General features: G+C 35.5%; 2 protein-coding genes across 3 annotated transcripts in view; both read right to left on the bottom strand.

The window, feature by feature from the left end:
• The window catches only part of LOC102589653 (ATP-dependent zinc metalloprotease FTSH 12, chloroplastic), a 21,033-nt gene extending 9,773 nt beyond the window's left edge, over positions 1-11,260 (bottom strand). The window contains exons 1-9 of the mRNA XM_006347058.2: positions 10,684-11,260; positions 10,421-10,605; positions 9,382-9,602; positions 7,428-7,705; positions 3,197-3,274; positions 2,865-3,107; positions 2,630-2,770; positions 2,378-2,545; positions 519-631 (exon numbers count right to left, since the gene is read on the bottom strand). Of these exons, the coding sequence (XP_006347120.1) occupies positions 519-631; positions 2,378-2,545; positions 2,630-2,770; positions 2,865-3,107; positions 3,197-3,274; positions 7,428-7,705; positions 9,382-9,602; positions 10,421-10,605; positions 10,684-11,085 (1,829 nt within the window). The 5' untranslated portion in view covers positions 11,086-11,260. The remainder of the gene's footprint in view (positions 1-518; positions 632-2,377; positions 2,546-2,629; positions 2,771-2,864; positions 3,108-3,196; positions 3,275-7,427; positions 7,706-9,381; positions 9,603-10,420; positions 10,606-10,683) is intronic.
• A 2,780-nt stretch (positions 11,261-14,040) lies between these two features.
• The window catches only part of LOC102588680 (thiosulfate/3-mercaptopyruvate sulfurtransferase 1, mitochondrial-like), an 18,282-nt gene continuing 16,677 nt past the window's right edge, over positions 14,041-15,645 (bottom strand). For both annotated transcript variants that reach the window (XM_006347056.2, XM_015308682.1), the window contains 2 exons: positions 14,461-14,528; positions 14,041-14,318 (listed from right to left, as the gene is read on the bottom strand). In XM_006347056.2, coding sequence (XP_006347118.1) covers positions 14,217-14,318; positions 14,461-14,528 — 170 coding nt within the window. In that variant the 3' untranslated portion in view covers positions 14,041-14,216. The remainder of the gene's footprint in view (positions 14,319-14,460; positions 14,529-15,645) is intronic.

Raw genomic sequence — 15,645 nt, 5'->3', positions numbered from 1 at the left:
CTCCCCACGCCAGCCCCACCACCCCACCCTCCCCAAAAAAAAATTTAAGTTTATTTTTAAAAAATATTTTCAACTTCAATTCAAAAATTATTTTCTACTCTCTAGTGAAAATAAAAGATATTTTCTCAAAAATAATTTTCATTCATAAATCAAACACTAAAAAATCTTTTCCGGAAAATATTTTCTACTCACCAACCAAACATGAGAAAATAAGTCAAAAATCTACTTGTTTTCTAGGAAAACATTTTCCTTCATACCAAACACACCCTAGATTTTTCATTGCCTCATAATACAAAAATGCATAATTCAACAGCAAAGGATTTCACTGGCTAGAGATTGTAGACAGGGTAGGGAAGAAAGGGAAATGTTGTTCTTTGAGAAGCCATATCAAGCAGACTGCAGAAGAAGATTCTAGAATCAGATCTCATCAAAAACAGCTGCGCTATAGTGATCTCCAATATGAAATTTTCATTGCAAAGAAGAGTGTTATATCCATGAAATGAAACTACGATACTCACTCCCCGTCAAGCTGAGAAATCAGAGCCTCAAATGTTGCCTTCCTGCGTGGATCCTTTCTTGCATGCCTTCCAGCAATAGCATCAATCTCATCTATAAATACAAAAGCTGGAGCCTACAAAGAGGACAACTGAATGTAAATTTTATCCCCTTGAATTAGCAAAAGTACATTGTTGAATTACAAGTAAATATGTGTCTAGATTCATACACATCTTGTTTCATTGTACATAAAAAAAAGGCAGCCCGGTCATAAATGCAGTAGGGTTGGGAGAAGGGCCTCAACCCAAGGAAATTCATTTAAAAAAATTTATAAGGTACCTTAGAGTATCTTGTATTTAATAATAGAATTTATTTACCCTATCGGCATAGAGATTGATTACCTATCTTACTATATGTAACCTAAGACTCCTATATAAGGACCACCTCTTGTACCTTGTTAATCAATTTCATGAGAAGTTTTTTTATTATTTTCACATGGTATCAGAACATCTACGATCTTAGTAGACACAAATAGCTTCCGCTACGGCAAGCAGTACCAGCCAGTATATGCACCCACAGGGCTAATATTTTCATATTAAGTGCTACCTTCTGGGGCACGAAGTGGGCCAAATTGGGTAAGATGGTAAAACATATTTAATATTTTTTATTTTTGTATTAAATAGCAGTTTAGTTGAAAAAAGTGTGCTTTTGCTTCACGCCGAGCCCTTGTCGCTCTTTTCTTCTCACTCTCCAAAACACTGGTGATGTTTCATTTACTTTGGTTATCTACACTATTTTACTCTCAGTGCTTTTCTTTCTTCATTATCTTCATCATTGATTTTTACTCTTGTTCTTCTTTCAAACCTATTCTCGAGCCAAGGGTATATCGGAAAACAACCTCTATACCCCCTCAAGGTAGGGGTCTATGTACACCTGACCCTCCACAGACCCCACATGTGGGAATATACTGGATTGTTGTTGTTGTACTTCATCCCCAGTAGTGACTCAGCATGCTCAAGACCTGGTTATTCGTGTTTGGTTCAAACTTCAAATAGTGAAACCAAGAGTTTAACATAAATTGAAAAAAAGACTAACAGTTAAAGTAACTTATGCTTACTGCATTGTAAAAGCACACTAGACAAAAATAAGTTTCTGGTTTTGAGTTAGACTGAATATTTGTTACTGGTTTAGAAGCTTCCTTGGAGACTTACCCCCGCTCAAATTTTGACCATGACTAGGTTGGAGTAGCTGAGATGCTGCCAGGTTGCGCACGCTCAGACCAGCAGCACTATTTAGTCTGCCAAGCATGCCCCCTGAACTGTACGATGATAAGGCAGCATGAGTATACCGTCCTGATCCACCCAATGTTCGAAAATCTCCAAGCCCATCCAGTGAGCCCATTCGCACATAGTCCCTTCCCCCTAATGCGGCAACCATGTTTGCTTGTTGGGTTTGAACTGAATTGATCCTTTTCAAGTAAAGCCTATACTTCTGCAGAACAGAAAAGAAAACCAGATTAAGAATTCTGAAACTGTAATCTTTTTCATTTCCAACAATGAAGGTAGGATGTACGCAGACCTTACCCCTACCTTTGTAAGGTAGAGAGGCTGTTTCTGATAGATCCTCGGCTCAAAATAAAGGTACCCGACACTGTATTGTAAGAAAATAGACACCCAGTTCTTCTGCCCCCTCCACCCCCTCAGTTACCTACTTACCTTCTACCATGTCGTGTCTAATCACCTCCCCCCCCCCCCCCCCTCCCTTTAACTTTTGACCGGTAGCTGCTTTCGGTACAGAAATCATAAGATGCAAACTTTTTACTTTGAGGAACATTCCCATCCCTATATGATGTCAATTTTTTTATTAGATGAAGTAGACTTACATTTCTCCTAGCAACAGAAAACATTTCATTGATTCGTGCAGCACCACTCTTTTCACTATCAGTAAACTCTGCACCAGAAGCAAATACAAAAGGCATCCCACTTTCCTTTGCAAGTGTCCGAGCAAACAGTGTTTTACCTGTTCCAGGGGGGCCAGACAAAAGCACACCCTGCAGTGCATTAAATGAATCATACTGAACAAGATTTGCATAATATATAGTTTTAGCAAGTCTTGAAAGGATCATTGAGTTTACCCGCACAAATTTGACATCTTTCTCATAATATTGCATTGGATTTCCCATATAAATCATCAATTCATCCAAAAGATCCCAAACATCTCCTCCCAATACTATTTCTTTATACATCGATTTCGTCTCACCAACTTCTCCAACTGGCTAAGTAGGCAAGGAATAGGAGTTAAAAGGTGACTGTAGATTCAAAATATTCAGAAAAAATAAAAGAGACTGGTATTAGATGATAAAAAGTTACCAAAATAAAATTTTCAGCATAAGCCATATCGAAGAGTTGTTTATATTTCTTATAGAGGAGGCGATTTGTCGTGATGTTCAGAAGCATCATAGATTCTCTTATAAACCACAAAATCAGTATTCCAGGCAATAAAGCAAAAAGAACTTTGAAAAAGTAATGAATCTGCCGCTTCTGAAGTAGATCTACTTCAGCTCCAGAACTTGATATCATCTCAAATAAGAAAGGATCTAGTGGAATATCAACCTGAGAGGAGAAAATATTAATCAGTATAAAGGTCAGGAGTTCAGGAACAGTGAGACTTTATTCTGGAAAGGTTAATATGTCTTACGCACAATATATTCAAGAGGGAATCCTTCTTTCATTGTGACAAACACTCTCTTCAGATCCTCTGTGAAGACTATAGCAGCCACCTGCAGAACACTAAGTCAGTAAATCTAGTTGGAAGTGCGTCCATATCCGAGTAAAGATAATAAATTAGTTTGATCCACATGAACCAGAGAATTTTAGTTTCCAGCTAGAGTTCAAGCAAAGGCAAATGTTTTGTTTAAAAAATCTATCTTTTGCTATTTTCCCTTATAACATCATTCAAAAGAAGGTTGAAAGTTGTGATAGACAGACTGGTGGACTCACAGCAAATGGCTTTTATAAAAAGGGAGACAAATTATGGATGCAGTGTTGATTGCTAATGAAGCTGTAGATTCCAGGATTAAGCAGAAGAACCTGGCATTCTATGCAAGCTGGACATAGAAAAAACATATGATCATGTGAATTGGAAGTACCTTCTGAAGATTTTAGAGATGATGGGATTTGGACAAAAATGGTTGAACTGGATTAGCTTCTGCATTTCTACAGTAAGCTTCTCTGTTCTGATTAATGGGTCCCCAGCAGGGTTTTTTCAAACTCAAAGAGGACTCAGGCAGGGTGATCCATTGTCCCTTTCTTGTTCTTAATTACTATGGAGGGCTGAATATATGCTCAAGACAGCAAATATGAGAGGATGGATAAAAGGTTTTGATGTGGCTAGAGAAAATACAGAAAGCTTGGAGGTGACACATCTTCAGTATGCAGATGATACACTGATTTTTTGTGGAGCTGAGGAAGACCAACTGAAATACTTAAGGGTGATCCTAGTGTTGTTTGAAGGGGTATCCGGGTTGCACATTAACTGGATTAAAAGTTCTATGTATACTATCAATGAGGTCAACAACATAGACTTATTAGCTTCAATTTTAGGGGGTGAAGTAGGTACTCTACCTACAACATATTTGGGTATGCCATTGGGAGCAAAATCCAAGTCCTTAGAAATTTGGAATGGTGTGATAGAGAAGTGTGAGAAGAAGCTGGCCAGATGGAAAACTCAGTACTTGTCAAGAGGGGGTAGACTGACCCTCATAAACTCAGTCCTAGATGCTCTCCCAACTTACATGCTGTCTCTATTTCCCATCCCACCAGGGATCACTAAAAGACTAGACAGCATAAGAAGGAAGTTCTTGTGGCAAGGAAACAAAGAGAATAGAGGTTTTCATCTAGTAAAATGGAATGCAGTGACAACTGGAAAGAAGAATGGTGGTCTGGGAATAAAGAATATGGAGCTACATGGCAAAGCACTCTTAATGAAGTGGTTGTGCAAATACTCAAATGAAAACCAAACACTTTGGAGAAGAGTGATAGGTGCCAAATATGAGAATCAAGATAGTTGGATGACTAAGATTGTGACCACACCTTATGGGATCAGTTTATGGAGATCCATAAGAGCATTATGGGAGGAAGTTAAACCCAAATTCAAGATGAAAGTGGGGAATGGGAACAAAATCAAATTCTGGAAGGATGAATGGCATGAGAAAGGTAACCTGGAAACTCTTTTCCCTGATATTTACAATCTGGCAATGTTCCAACAAAGAACTATTGCAGAACTATGGACACCACAAGGGTGGAATTTCATCTTCAGGAGAGAACCAAATGACTGGGAAGTGATGAGGTTGGCAGAATTCCTCAAGTTGGTTGGACATTTTACTGGACTTCAGGCATATGAGGATATGCTTTGGTGGAAAGGCAACAATAGAGGAGAGTTCAAAGTGCATTCAGCTTACAGGCTGATGGATGAATCAAGCCAGCAGAGTCCCATCTGGCCTTGGAAACAAGTATGGAAGTGTAGAATCCCACACAAAGTCTCATGCTTTATTTGGCTGCTAGCTAAGGAAGCTGCCCTGACTCAGGATAATGTAATGAAAAGGGGGATAACCTTATGCTCTAGGTGTTTCCTATGTGGGGAAACCTTAGAAACTGTAAACCATCTATTTCTACACTGCAAATACACCCGGCAGCTTTGGAGGATTTTCTTGAGCCTTAAAGGCATATCCTGGACTATGCCTAGGAGAGTTACTGAGGCCTTGTACAGCTGGGAGGAGGCAGGTGCCCTTGCAAAAGACAGAACTAGATGGAGAATTATCCCTGCTTCAATATGGTGGGCAATCTGGAAAGAAAGGAATTCCAGATGTTTTGAAGGCATAGAAAATAGTGTGCAGGATGTTAAACTAAACTGCATTTTGTTGTTATGTTTTTGGTGTAATCAATTATACTCAAATGACACTGTCTCTATAGTTGATGTTCTAGACTCAATATAGAAATAGAGTAGGAGTGTCTAGAGTGCATCTGTATATAAGGTTTGAGTACAACCCATGTACTTTTGTGATATAATACATCGTTACCATTTTCAAAAAAAAAAAGCTGTAGTAATCTACTGCAAATAGAAATAAAAAATAAAAAACTTAATTTCCTTAAATCTTCCATGTGTAAAACATTGGTAGACTAAAAGGAGTGCTAACATTACTCCCCTCTTCAAAGCGCGCTTTCCCTCAAGCGCTAAGTGTGGAAAATATTAGTAGTTCCCCCTTTTCTAACAAATTCTTCCTCATTGTATATAGAGTCAATCTAGAAAAACTTCTTGCACTGATGACCTCAAGCGAATGGTTCATCACAGTTGAAACAAAGTCCCTTAAGTCGCCTTTCCTCCATTTCAGATCTGGTCAGTTTCTTCACAAATCTGACATATTGTTGAGGTGAAAAATCTATTGTCTTTGATGTGCAAGCATCTAACAATTGCGAACAAATGAGTTTTTCCTTGCGCTCATAAAATGGGGATAAACTCATTGCCATAGCTAAATCTGGAGGATTATGCAACTCAACCTCAATTGCTATATAATTAGTAAGACCGTTGATATAAAGTTCAATTTTTTGTGACTGTGAGTGTACCAACCCGCGAAATTAACTGCTCAAATGTTTCTTGGTAATCTGCCACAGACCCGATCTGGCGTAGCTTAGCCAATTCTCCCAATTTCTGACTTCTGATTGGTGGCCCAAAACGAAGGTTACAATGACGTTTGAAGTCATCCCAAGACAGTTGAGGTAGTTCAGTCTCTAGTTGAAGAAACCAAAGTTGTGCATTGCCCTCCAAATGAAAAGAAGCAAGTCCAACCATTTCTTCTTCCCGAGTTTGTTGGTGTCGAAAGAAGTGTTCACATCTGTTCAACCATCCCAAAGGGTCCTCTTGGCCATTAAATCGTGGGAAATCCAGTTTTGTATGTCGAGGAATGATGAAACTTCCCAAGTAATCACCACACTTCAATCAACTCCACCATATTCCCTAACTAGTTGAACTTGGAGTATGAATACTTTATATCCATCTCACTCTATTTGGATCCATCTCATACATCCCAAATTCAACATTTCGGGTGTGTTTGGTATGAAGGAAATAGTTTTCCAGGAAATAAGTGGATTTGTAACTTATTTTCTTGTGTATAGTACTTAGCAAAATATACTATACTAAAAGCATTTGTATATAATATAGACTAATACTATGGGAGGAGGAGGTAAAGATGAGGTGTGTTGGAGGTTTGGGAGGATACAATCAATATGAAATGCTACTTGTAGACCATCTATTTCTACACTGCAAATACACCCGGCAGCTTTGGAGGATTTTCTTGAGCCTTAAAGGCATATCCTGGACTATGCCTAGGAGAGTTACTGAGGCCTTGTACAGCTGGGAGGAGGCAGGTGCCCTTGCAAAAGACAGAACTAGATGGAGAATTATCCCTGCTTCAATATGGTGGGCAATCTGGAAAGAAAGGAATTCCAGATGTTTTGAAGGCATAGAAAATAGTGTGCAGGATGTTAAACTAAACTGCATTTTGTTGTTATGTTTTTGGTGTAATCAATTATACTCAAATGACACTGCCTCTATAGTTGATGTTTTAGACTCAATATAGAAATAGAGTAGGAGTGTCTAGAGTGCATCTGTATATAAGGTTTGAGTACAACCCATGTACTTTTGTGATATAATACATCGTTACCATTTTCAAAAAAAAAAAAAGAATGAAGAATAGGGTGGCATCATGTCACCCATGCCACAACTTGAAGTACAATCCTTAAAATGTACCATGTATGCATTAATACTGTAGATTTAAAAGCATCCACACTTATTTCCACTTGGAAGCATTAGAACCAGAAGAGACCAACCATATCTGAGTATGAAGAGATACAGAAGTGAGAAAGTGAAACATTTACCTCAGAAGTATCAAGTTTTTGAAGAAAATAGATATACGGAAGTTTCAGGCGATATCTCCACCATCTTTTCGAGATCCACAATGCCCTGGTTCCTTGAGTTTCTCTTGTCTTCTCAACCACATCTTTGCGAAGGCTGTTCTCAACTTCCTTCATGTCAAATTCAACCACATACCTCGCATTTACTGAATCTAATTGTTCTGCCATCTTCTCCTTCCTAAGAATTTTGTGCCATTCTTGAAGTCTTGCACGCCATGTTCCTCCCATATCCTGATTTTCAGCTGCAAAAAAAAAGGAAAAGAAATGCTTAAATAGACTACTAACATAATTTGGATTCACTTGGCAACTTAAATTTTTTTTTTACGATAAATGGTCACTGAAGTCTATAAAATTAGGGCTTCCTGGGAACCTCAAGAACGTAATCAGATCAGTTCTAGCTTAATTGGTTTTCCTTCATACCTTTCAGCTATATTCTGAGCTTAACTCGATTTACTACATCTCTGCCTGGCAAACTTACCAACAAGTTGAGCTGTACCATGCAAAACATACAATGAAACGTTTGACACTAGTTATTTATGCATTTTATTATGAAGCATGAATACATACTTAACCAACCAGAGGCGGCTCAAGAACATTAGCGGCCTAAAGCCAAAACTGAACAGGAGGCCTTAAACTTCTTTTAAAAAAATTGAATGAGAGGCTTTGTTAATTGAATTCATATTTTCTAGTTGACATATTAAAATTCTAACAACTATTTTAAAACTATCTGCAAAGTCAAATAACTAAAATAACAAAGCAAAAGGTAATACTAGAAAGTTAGAATGATATTTACCCGGTTGAAGAAGTTTGAAGACTTATGTCCAAAATACTTTTTTGGCAGCAAAAATATTTTTCCCAAAGCTTGAAACATAAATTATGTACTATTCAACCAGGGTTGTCAGAGGTGCGTTTAAGCCCTGAAGCAAGGCTCAAAACATGTTTAGCGTTTCTCCTCGCTTAATGTGAGCTTCAATGTCGTCATCAAGGTTCTAAGGAATACTTTTCCTGCTAATGAGCCTCTTATGAAGAGGCGACACTAAACAATTGATATTTCACTTTAAAATATTTTTTTCAAAATCTTTTTATGTTTATACTTTATACAAGTTTCTTTTGTTAAATTATGTAAAAGAATTTAGTGGAGTTTTTTTAAGTAAGGTAGAGTAATAAATTATTAAATCTGTTAAAAGTAAAAAATTAACGTATTATATGAATTTTTTTTTTTTTTTGATGAAGTAAGAGTTGTATTAAACTATTAATAACAAAGCATCCAGTGGATGCAAGAACTACAAAAGTGGAATAGGCAGCAAAAAGGAACCTATCATTAACATAATATATGAAATTACTTTGTTAGTGTAAATTTATTGAATTATTTATGTAATAGTCTATATAATAAAATTTTAACTTTTAATATAGTTTTCATATTTAATATAGAAGTTTAAAATTTCTAACTCGTGTTTTCTTAAACGGTGACAACAAACAGCGTTCTTTTGTCCAGCTGCTTTTAAAAAAACAGAAAAAAAAAAATGCCCTCTAATTGATACACGGCATCACATCTACTTGTATCATGACTTTGCAGTAACTTTTCAACCTGCTTATGAAAATACATGGGACTGCGACCAACTTCACTCGCCTTTTAGAATACTGGTAAATATACATCCCCCCTCCCCTTCACCCAAACCAAAAATAAAAGGGAAAGTCCACCCGTTCAAAAGTTTTACCATTACTTGGGGGAGCATGAAAATACAAAAAATGAGCTTGCAGAGTGCAGCTTATTCTTTTTAAAATAAAAATAAATTCAAAGATGATAAAATACTACTATAAAATTCTCCTGCATCTTTTTTTTTTAGAATGAAGGAAAAATGATGGAGGAGGATCGTTACGTACTTAAAAATAATGCAAGGCTAATAACAAAACTCACCTGAAATTCCAAGATTCTCTTTCAGAGTCTCTTTATCCTCTACTCTCAATCTAGTATCATGGTCTATCACCTCTTTCATATTATGACTGCCAGAATCATCTTCCCAAGCATCTTCACCAACATAGGAACTGTCATGAATAAGAGTTCCATCTGCTGCTTCAATGAACTTCTTTAACTTTAGACCTTTGGGGGTAGTCTTCCTCCACAAACCTTTCTTGAATCTATAAGAATACATGTCCAAGAAAGGAGTTGAGAGATTACAAAACATCTTAGATCACCAATTGGATCAAGCAACAAGACATACTTGCATAAGGTGGCATGGGTAAATGTTTCCTCCTATTCATAAACTGCATTGATTTGATTTTATGATGATGGCCCAGATCAAACTAAAATCTAGAAATATTGAGCTTTTACCCCATCTAAGAAAAGTTCAATGGTCAAGTAAGAGTCTAATCAAATCTTTAAACTATCAGAGAATCATTTGTCTCCATCATGGGACGTGCTTTGGAATAGGCTTGTCTTATGAAAAGGCTGCAAGACTGCTCCTCTTAAATTCCCCCAATCCATCACAAGATATAAAAACTTTGGAAAAGGTCGGAAGTACAGTGGACTGGGGATTAGTGGGGTCATGATTGATTCTGTAAGGACTCCGAAAGGAGCAAAGGAGATTTGAGACACTATCCCGGCTTGTATTATGTGGATATTATGTAAAGATGAAATGGTAGGTGTATTGAAAGAAAAGCTGAAACCGTTCATAGGTATACATATTTCTACAAGTTTTTTTAGGTAAATTAAAGGATGCTTACAAAGTGACTTAAGAATTTCCAAAGACATTGCAGCCATAATCTGTTTCCTATCTTATGTTTCTCAAACACTTCCTTGGAACTGGTTTTTTTTTTAATAAAACCTTTATCATCAAAATAAAAGGTAGAAAATTCAAGATGCACCTCAGACCGATCAAAACATGACATCATATCAATCTCTGAATATCAAGTATTCATAAAAAAAGAAAACAGTTAGCAGTTGATTTGTGTTTTACCTTTTGACATTAACAGGAGTAGGTTCAGGAATCAATGCTTCCATGTATGCCTCAGTAAGTTCTTTTCTTTCCCTATTAATAATAGGAGCTCGAATTGCCATATATATTTTTTGACAAGAACATACCGTAACTATAATATAGAGAATGAAGACACCAACTCTTTTGGAATCCCATTTCTTGACGTCCTGAAGGAAGGAGGAAAAAGGATAATGTGAGCACAAAGTTTTACAAATAACTCAAATACAAAAAATGCAAAAGTTCACCTTCCAGGACTCGAATTTGTTCCAATTCAAGAACTCAGGAAACAACTCAGACTGAAAACGTTGCAGCAAAATTTGGCCATTCTTGGCTGAATCAACAGCTCGACCTGAAAATTCCCCAACTTTAACTTTAACATCCTGAAAATCAAAACCTGTCTCTTTCTTCACAGAGTCTTCCAATTGATTCAAGAAACGTTCGGAACCACGGCGAATGGACTGTGAAAGTTGCAGCCAAGAAAACCCTTCGGGACTGTTATTAGTATTGGAAGAAGAAGCTACAATGGTAGGTCTTCTTATACGGGAAAACTTCCTTCTGCATTTGAATGGCAATGTGAAAAAAAGGGGTTTTGAAGATAATTGTATTGAATTCAGCTGTTGAGGAGGAGGAGTAGTGGTTAGATGCATTGAGAAGCTTAGAGAATACGAAGATAATGCTTCGGTTTCGGCTCTCTTTCTCGTCGGAAAAACTGAATTTGTCTCCGGTCTTGCTCGTCGGAAAAACTGAATTGTCTACGCAAGGGGCTTTGGGTTTTTTTTAGAGGTTTATCTGCAGGCTTTCATTTTCTAAACCTTTTCATTTTTTCTTACGGCTAAACTCCAATTATTAGTAGTACTTTTTTATTTTACCTAAATGCTATAAAATTGTTTTAAAATACTTAAAATAAATCTATCCAAATATGTTATAAATTTGTTTCTTCAAGTTTCTTGATGGCTAAATTTTGTAGGTGTGGTTATTTCAACATTTTGAGAATTTCATTTATCAATAGGACAATTGCGGAAGAAGTTTTGGGGTAGTAAATCATATCATATATATATATATATATATCATAATCAGTGGCGGATCTATGCAGAGGTTTGGGGGTGCCACGCCACCCCCGAACTTCGACAGAAACTCTATATATACATAGGTATATATATATATATAATATTTTATATAAATATAAAGCGTGTCACCCACAGAACAAAATTGTCTTGTGGTGCCATGGTAGGAGGGCAACTTTAGAAGGTTGATGTTGCGGGTTCGAATCCCATTTGTACCTATTTTTTTGAGAAATTTGATGCTGACGTTTTTTAAGAAAAAAAAAAAAGGCTCCAAGCACTAGCACAATTTTTATTTTTATTTTTATTTTTTTATAATTGTTATTGACTTAAATTAAATTAATTACATTTATTACTCCTTTGACTTTTCTTTTATTTGACTAAATACTCAATAAAAGTGTAATATCTTATTATTTACATTTTATTGATTGATTTATGATATATATCGAAAAGACAAATAATTTAATCAAATATAAAATTAATTTAATCGATAAGTCTATTTGGCACCCACGGACTCTAAATCCTGGATCCGCCATTGATCATAATATAAAAGAGAATCCTAGGTCCGTCTACGTGGCGCCTTCACAAACCAGGTCTCCCTTTTAATTTATTTATTTTCAAAACTAGCATTCCCCTCTCATGAAAAATTGTGACTTTTATAAAAAGTTGCGACTTTTATAAAGAGTTGTGCTTTAATAAAAAGTTGTGACTTTAATGAAGAGTTGCGACTTTTATGAAAGATTGTGACATTTCCGAAAGGTTGCAACTTTTCCAAATAGTTGTAACCTTTCCGATAAGACACAATAAACATTTGTTCACACCAATTTCCTTTCATTTTAAAATAACGAAAATTTTGAACCTCTTCTTCTTCTTCTACACAATTAAATATTTGTGTACTTTGCTCCTGTTGAGTGGCGCACTGACACCATTGCTTATGTAATAAATCATGATATGTATTTTTACAGTCATTAATTTATGCTTATGTTATTAAGGATAAATGATAAGATGTTATAATTTTCATTTTCCTTTACATTAATAATGTTTGTTACTACGTAATCTTGTATGTAAGATAATATAGTGTTTTAGTTTTAATGACCGATAAATTTTAAGTATTATTTTATAAATTTTGTGATATTAAATACCCGCGCAAAGTGCGGGTAATTTTACTAGTCTGTAATGTATGAGTAACTTATTTGATTGGGTTTGTTGTATGTATTTTTACAAGTAACATACCTATGGCAGCATTATAAAGAAATGAAAACAAACACATATTTAAATTAAGAGAAAAAGCATAAAGTCATTATAGAAGTTGCCTCGAATTTTTTAAAACGATATTTATTACCCCACTAAATAATTTTGAACAAATATTATTATATCATTTTTTGATCAACCCCAGATTTTAAGAAGCAAGTGTATTCACACACCAATCATTATATGACATGTGTTAATTTAATTAAAATGTATTTTTTTTCATTTTAAGTTTTTTTCTTTATTTCTCTCTTTTACTTTTTGACTTATTTTAATTTTAATTTCATCTTAATTCACTTCATCTTCCGCCCACTTTCAAGTGATCCATCCCTCCATTTTCTTTCTTTTCCTGGACCTCCCACCCACCCCACCCCACGTCAAGTTGAATCCCTCTCTATTTTTTTTCTTTTCTTTTTCTTTTCCAATCAAATTCTTTATTTCAGTAAATTTCTTTAGAAAATTACTTATATATTGGTTGTATGCACCTTAACTAATAATGTTTTAGAAAATGCAAACAACCAATATATAAGTTCCAACAATGATTTATATATATAAATACAAATATTCGTCTATTCACTGCTCCCTCTATTTCATATTAATTGAATTTTAGAGGCATTTTCCATTTTTCAAATTAACTTAATTGTTCAGTTTTCAAGACTATTTTTTGAGTGTTCTTTCAATTTTATTCATTTGGATTTTCAATATGATGACTTCAATAAATTTGACAATAATTAATAAGGGTAAAAATAGAAAACTATTTTCAATTTATGTCTTAATCTACTTTTATTAAAGGGTGTAAAACACCTAAACAGTTCAATTAATATGAAAGGAAGGAAGGAAGTAATAAATTTATAATTACGTGTAGCGTGGTTATATTCACTAGTATAAAATTATTTTAACTAAGCTTTTAAAGTCAATAATTACCCATCGAATATAAAGTCCAACTGGACAACACATGAATACATGTGATTTTGGAGGCGTTTTAAAGTTCACTTATCCAAGCATAAGAGTGTTTCTAGTACTAAGTACGAAAGTAATAATCCACACCAAAGTTTCGGGGAGTTATAACAACTTCAGCCATTAAATTAAGAACAAAAGCTCGCCATCTCCTTTGGTGTATACACCATGAGTCAATAACATTATCAAAAGTAGATGAGTATCTTTAGACCTTCATTGGAAATATTTTGACACATAAACCCACCGTGTCAAGATTTTGACAGGGTTCAAAGCTTTTCAGTCCACACAAAAGCTCGTTAGCATCACCGGGAAATACGATACGATTTGCTTACGGCGAGGGTATCAATGGCTCCAAAATATAATGGAAGGTAAAATTAAGACAATTTGTACAACTTTTTATCATTCAACAATACAATTGAAGTTGTTACACTAACCATTAATAAAAGGAACCAGATCTAGATTCACCATCATCATTGTTCACCCATAAAAACAAGCAGACCATACAAACGTCTTCATCTTTCAGATGTGGAGAGAGGTGTATCTGGCTGTGTTGCCCATTCTGTCCATGAACCATCATAGACTGGAATGTCAGTCTTCCCCAGTCGATGGAGGCCCTAAAAAGATAAAGATAGAGATAAATGAACTTTGAATTCATCCCTCTTTTGTGACAATGGAATAGCCATATGAATACTGGGCATAGATTAATGTACAACGGTACAAGCGAGAACTGTATGAGAGAAAGAGGATTCAACTGACCAAGACAAGTATGCAAGCAGTTACACCTGTGCCACAAGAGGCAACTATAGGCTTGTCCAAAGAGATACCTGCCAAAGAAACAAGTATTGTTAGATTAGTTACCTAAAGTGCAAGAACATTTTCAAATAACATACATCCCATGGTTAGACAAGAATTATTCAAGCAAAACAAAATGGTTAGACAAAAGATTTACTAGATGCAGTTAGATGATTAAACACAGTACGGAATGAAACAGTGCCAACTCTCCATTTCAAAGGGGAACCTTTTGCATACACCATAATTGCATAAACATGCAAATGAAAAGACATTATATTCCTCCAATGAAAGATAATGCATCAATAAAAGTGGAAGAAAAATACAAACAAAAGCAAACTCATAGAGCACCTAATATGACAACCTTACGGGTTTTTACCATGACTGTTAAAGGCCAATAGCGCAGAAAAGAGCCATAAGTTTATTGGGCTAATAGATTTCAAGTTTTTGCATGGTTTGCCCCTCAAACAGATTGGTCTTTAATTTTCCCCCCTACTGCTCAGTTAATGTAATTTGTGGACCAAGTACCCTTTTTGGACCCAATTCGCTCGGCATAAGTTTAGAGAACTTTCGCCTCGCTCGGCATAAGTTTAGAAAACTTTTGCCTCCCTAAGCATAAATTCTGTAGAAACTAAGTTATGCAGCGCAAGTTGTGTAGATTTTTCCAAAATTTGTTGTAGTGTACAGAAACTGGAGTAGTACTTTTTGGGGAGTACATTCTTTATCTTTTTAGAGAGAACAAAAGTTAGGTTTGTGTGTTCTCTCTTTTTTTTTTTGGAAAGACATTATGCCCTCCTGACATACGACATAACTTGTTACAGCGTAACTTGTGGATATTATGATACAAACATATAAACTTATGCTGCAAAAAAATTGTTTGTTATTTCGGTAGGGACATACGGCATAAATTGTTATGCCAAGTAGGCATAATTTGTGGGATATGTTGACATGAAAATATAAACTTATGACAAAAAAGTTGTTTGTTATTTGGGTGTTAGGGGCATAACTTGTTGTGCCTTTTATGGCATAACTTATGGGATACTATGATACGAAAATATAAATTCATGCCCCACAAGAAGTTGTCAGGGTATTTTCAGCCATTACTTAAAATGCTGAAGGGCAAAAATTAAAGACCATAGATATGGGGGGGGG

Source organism: Solanum tuberosum, unplaced genomic scaffold, assembly GCF_000226075.1.
Source record: "Solanum tuberosum cultivar DM 1-3 516 R44 unplaced genomic scaffold, SolTub_3.0 scf00083, whole genome shotgun sequence".
NCBI classification, from domain to species: Eukaryota; Viridiplantae; Streptophyta; class Magnoliopsida; order Solanales; family Solanaceae; genus Solanum; species Solanum tuberosum.
This window is presented reverse-complemented; position numbering and strand designations above follow the sequence as displayed.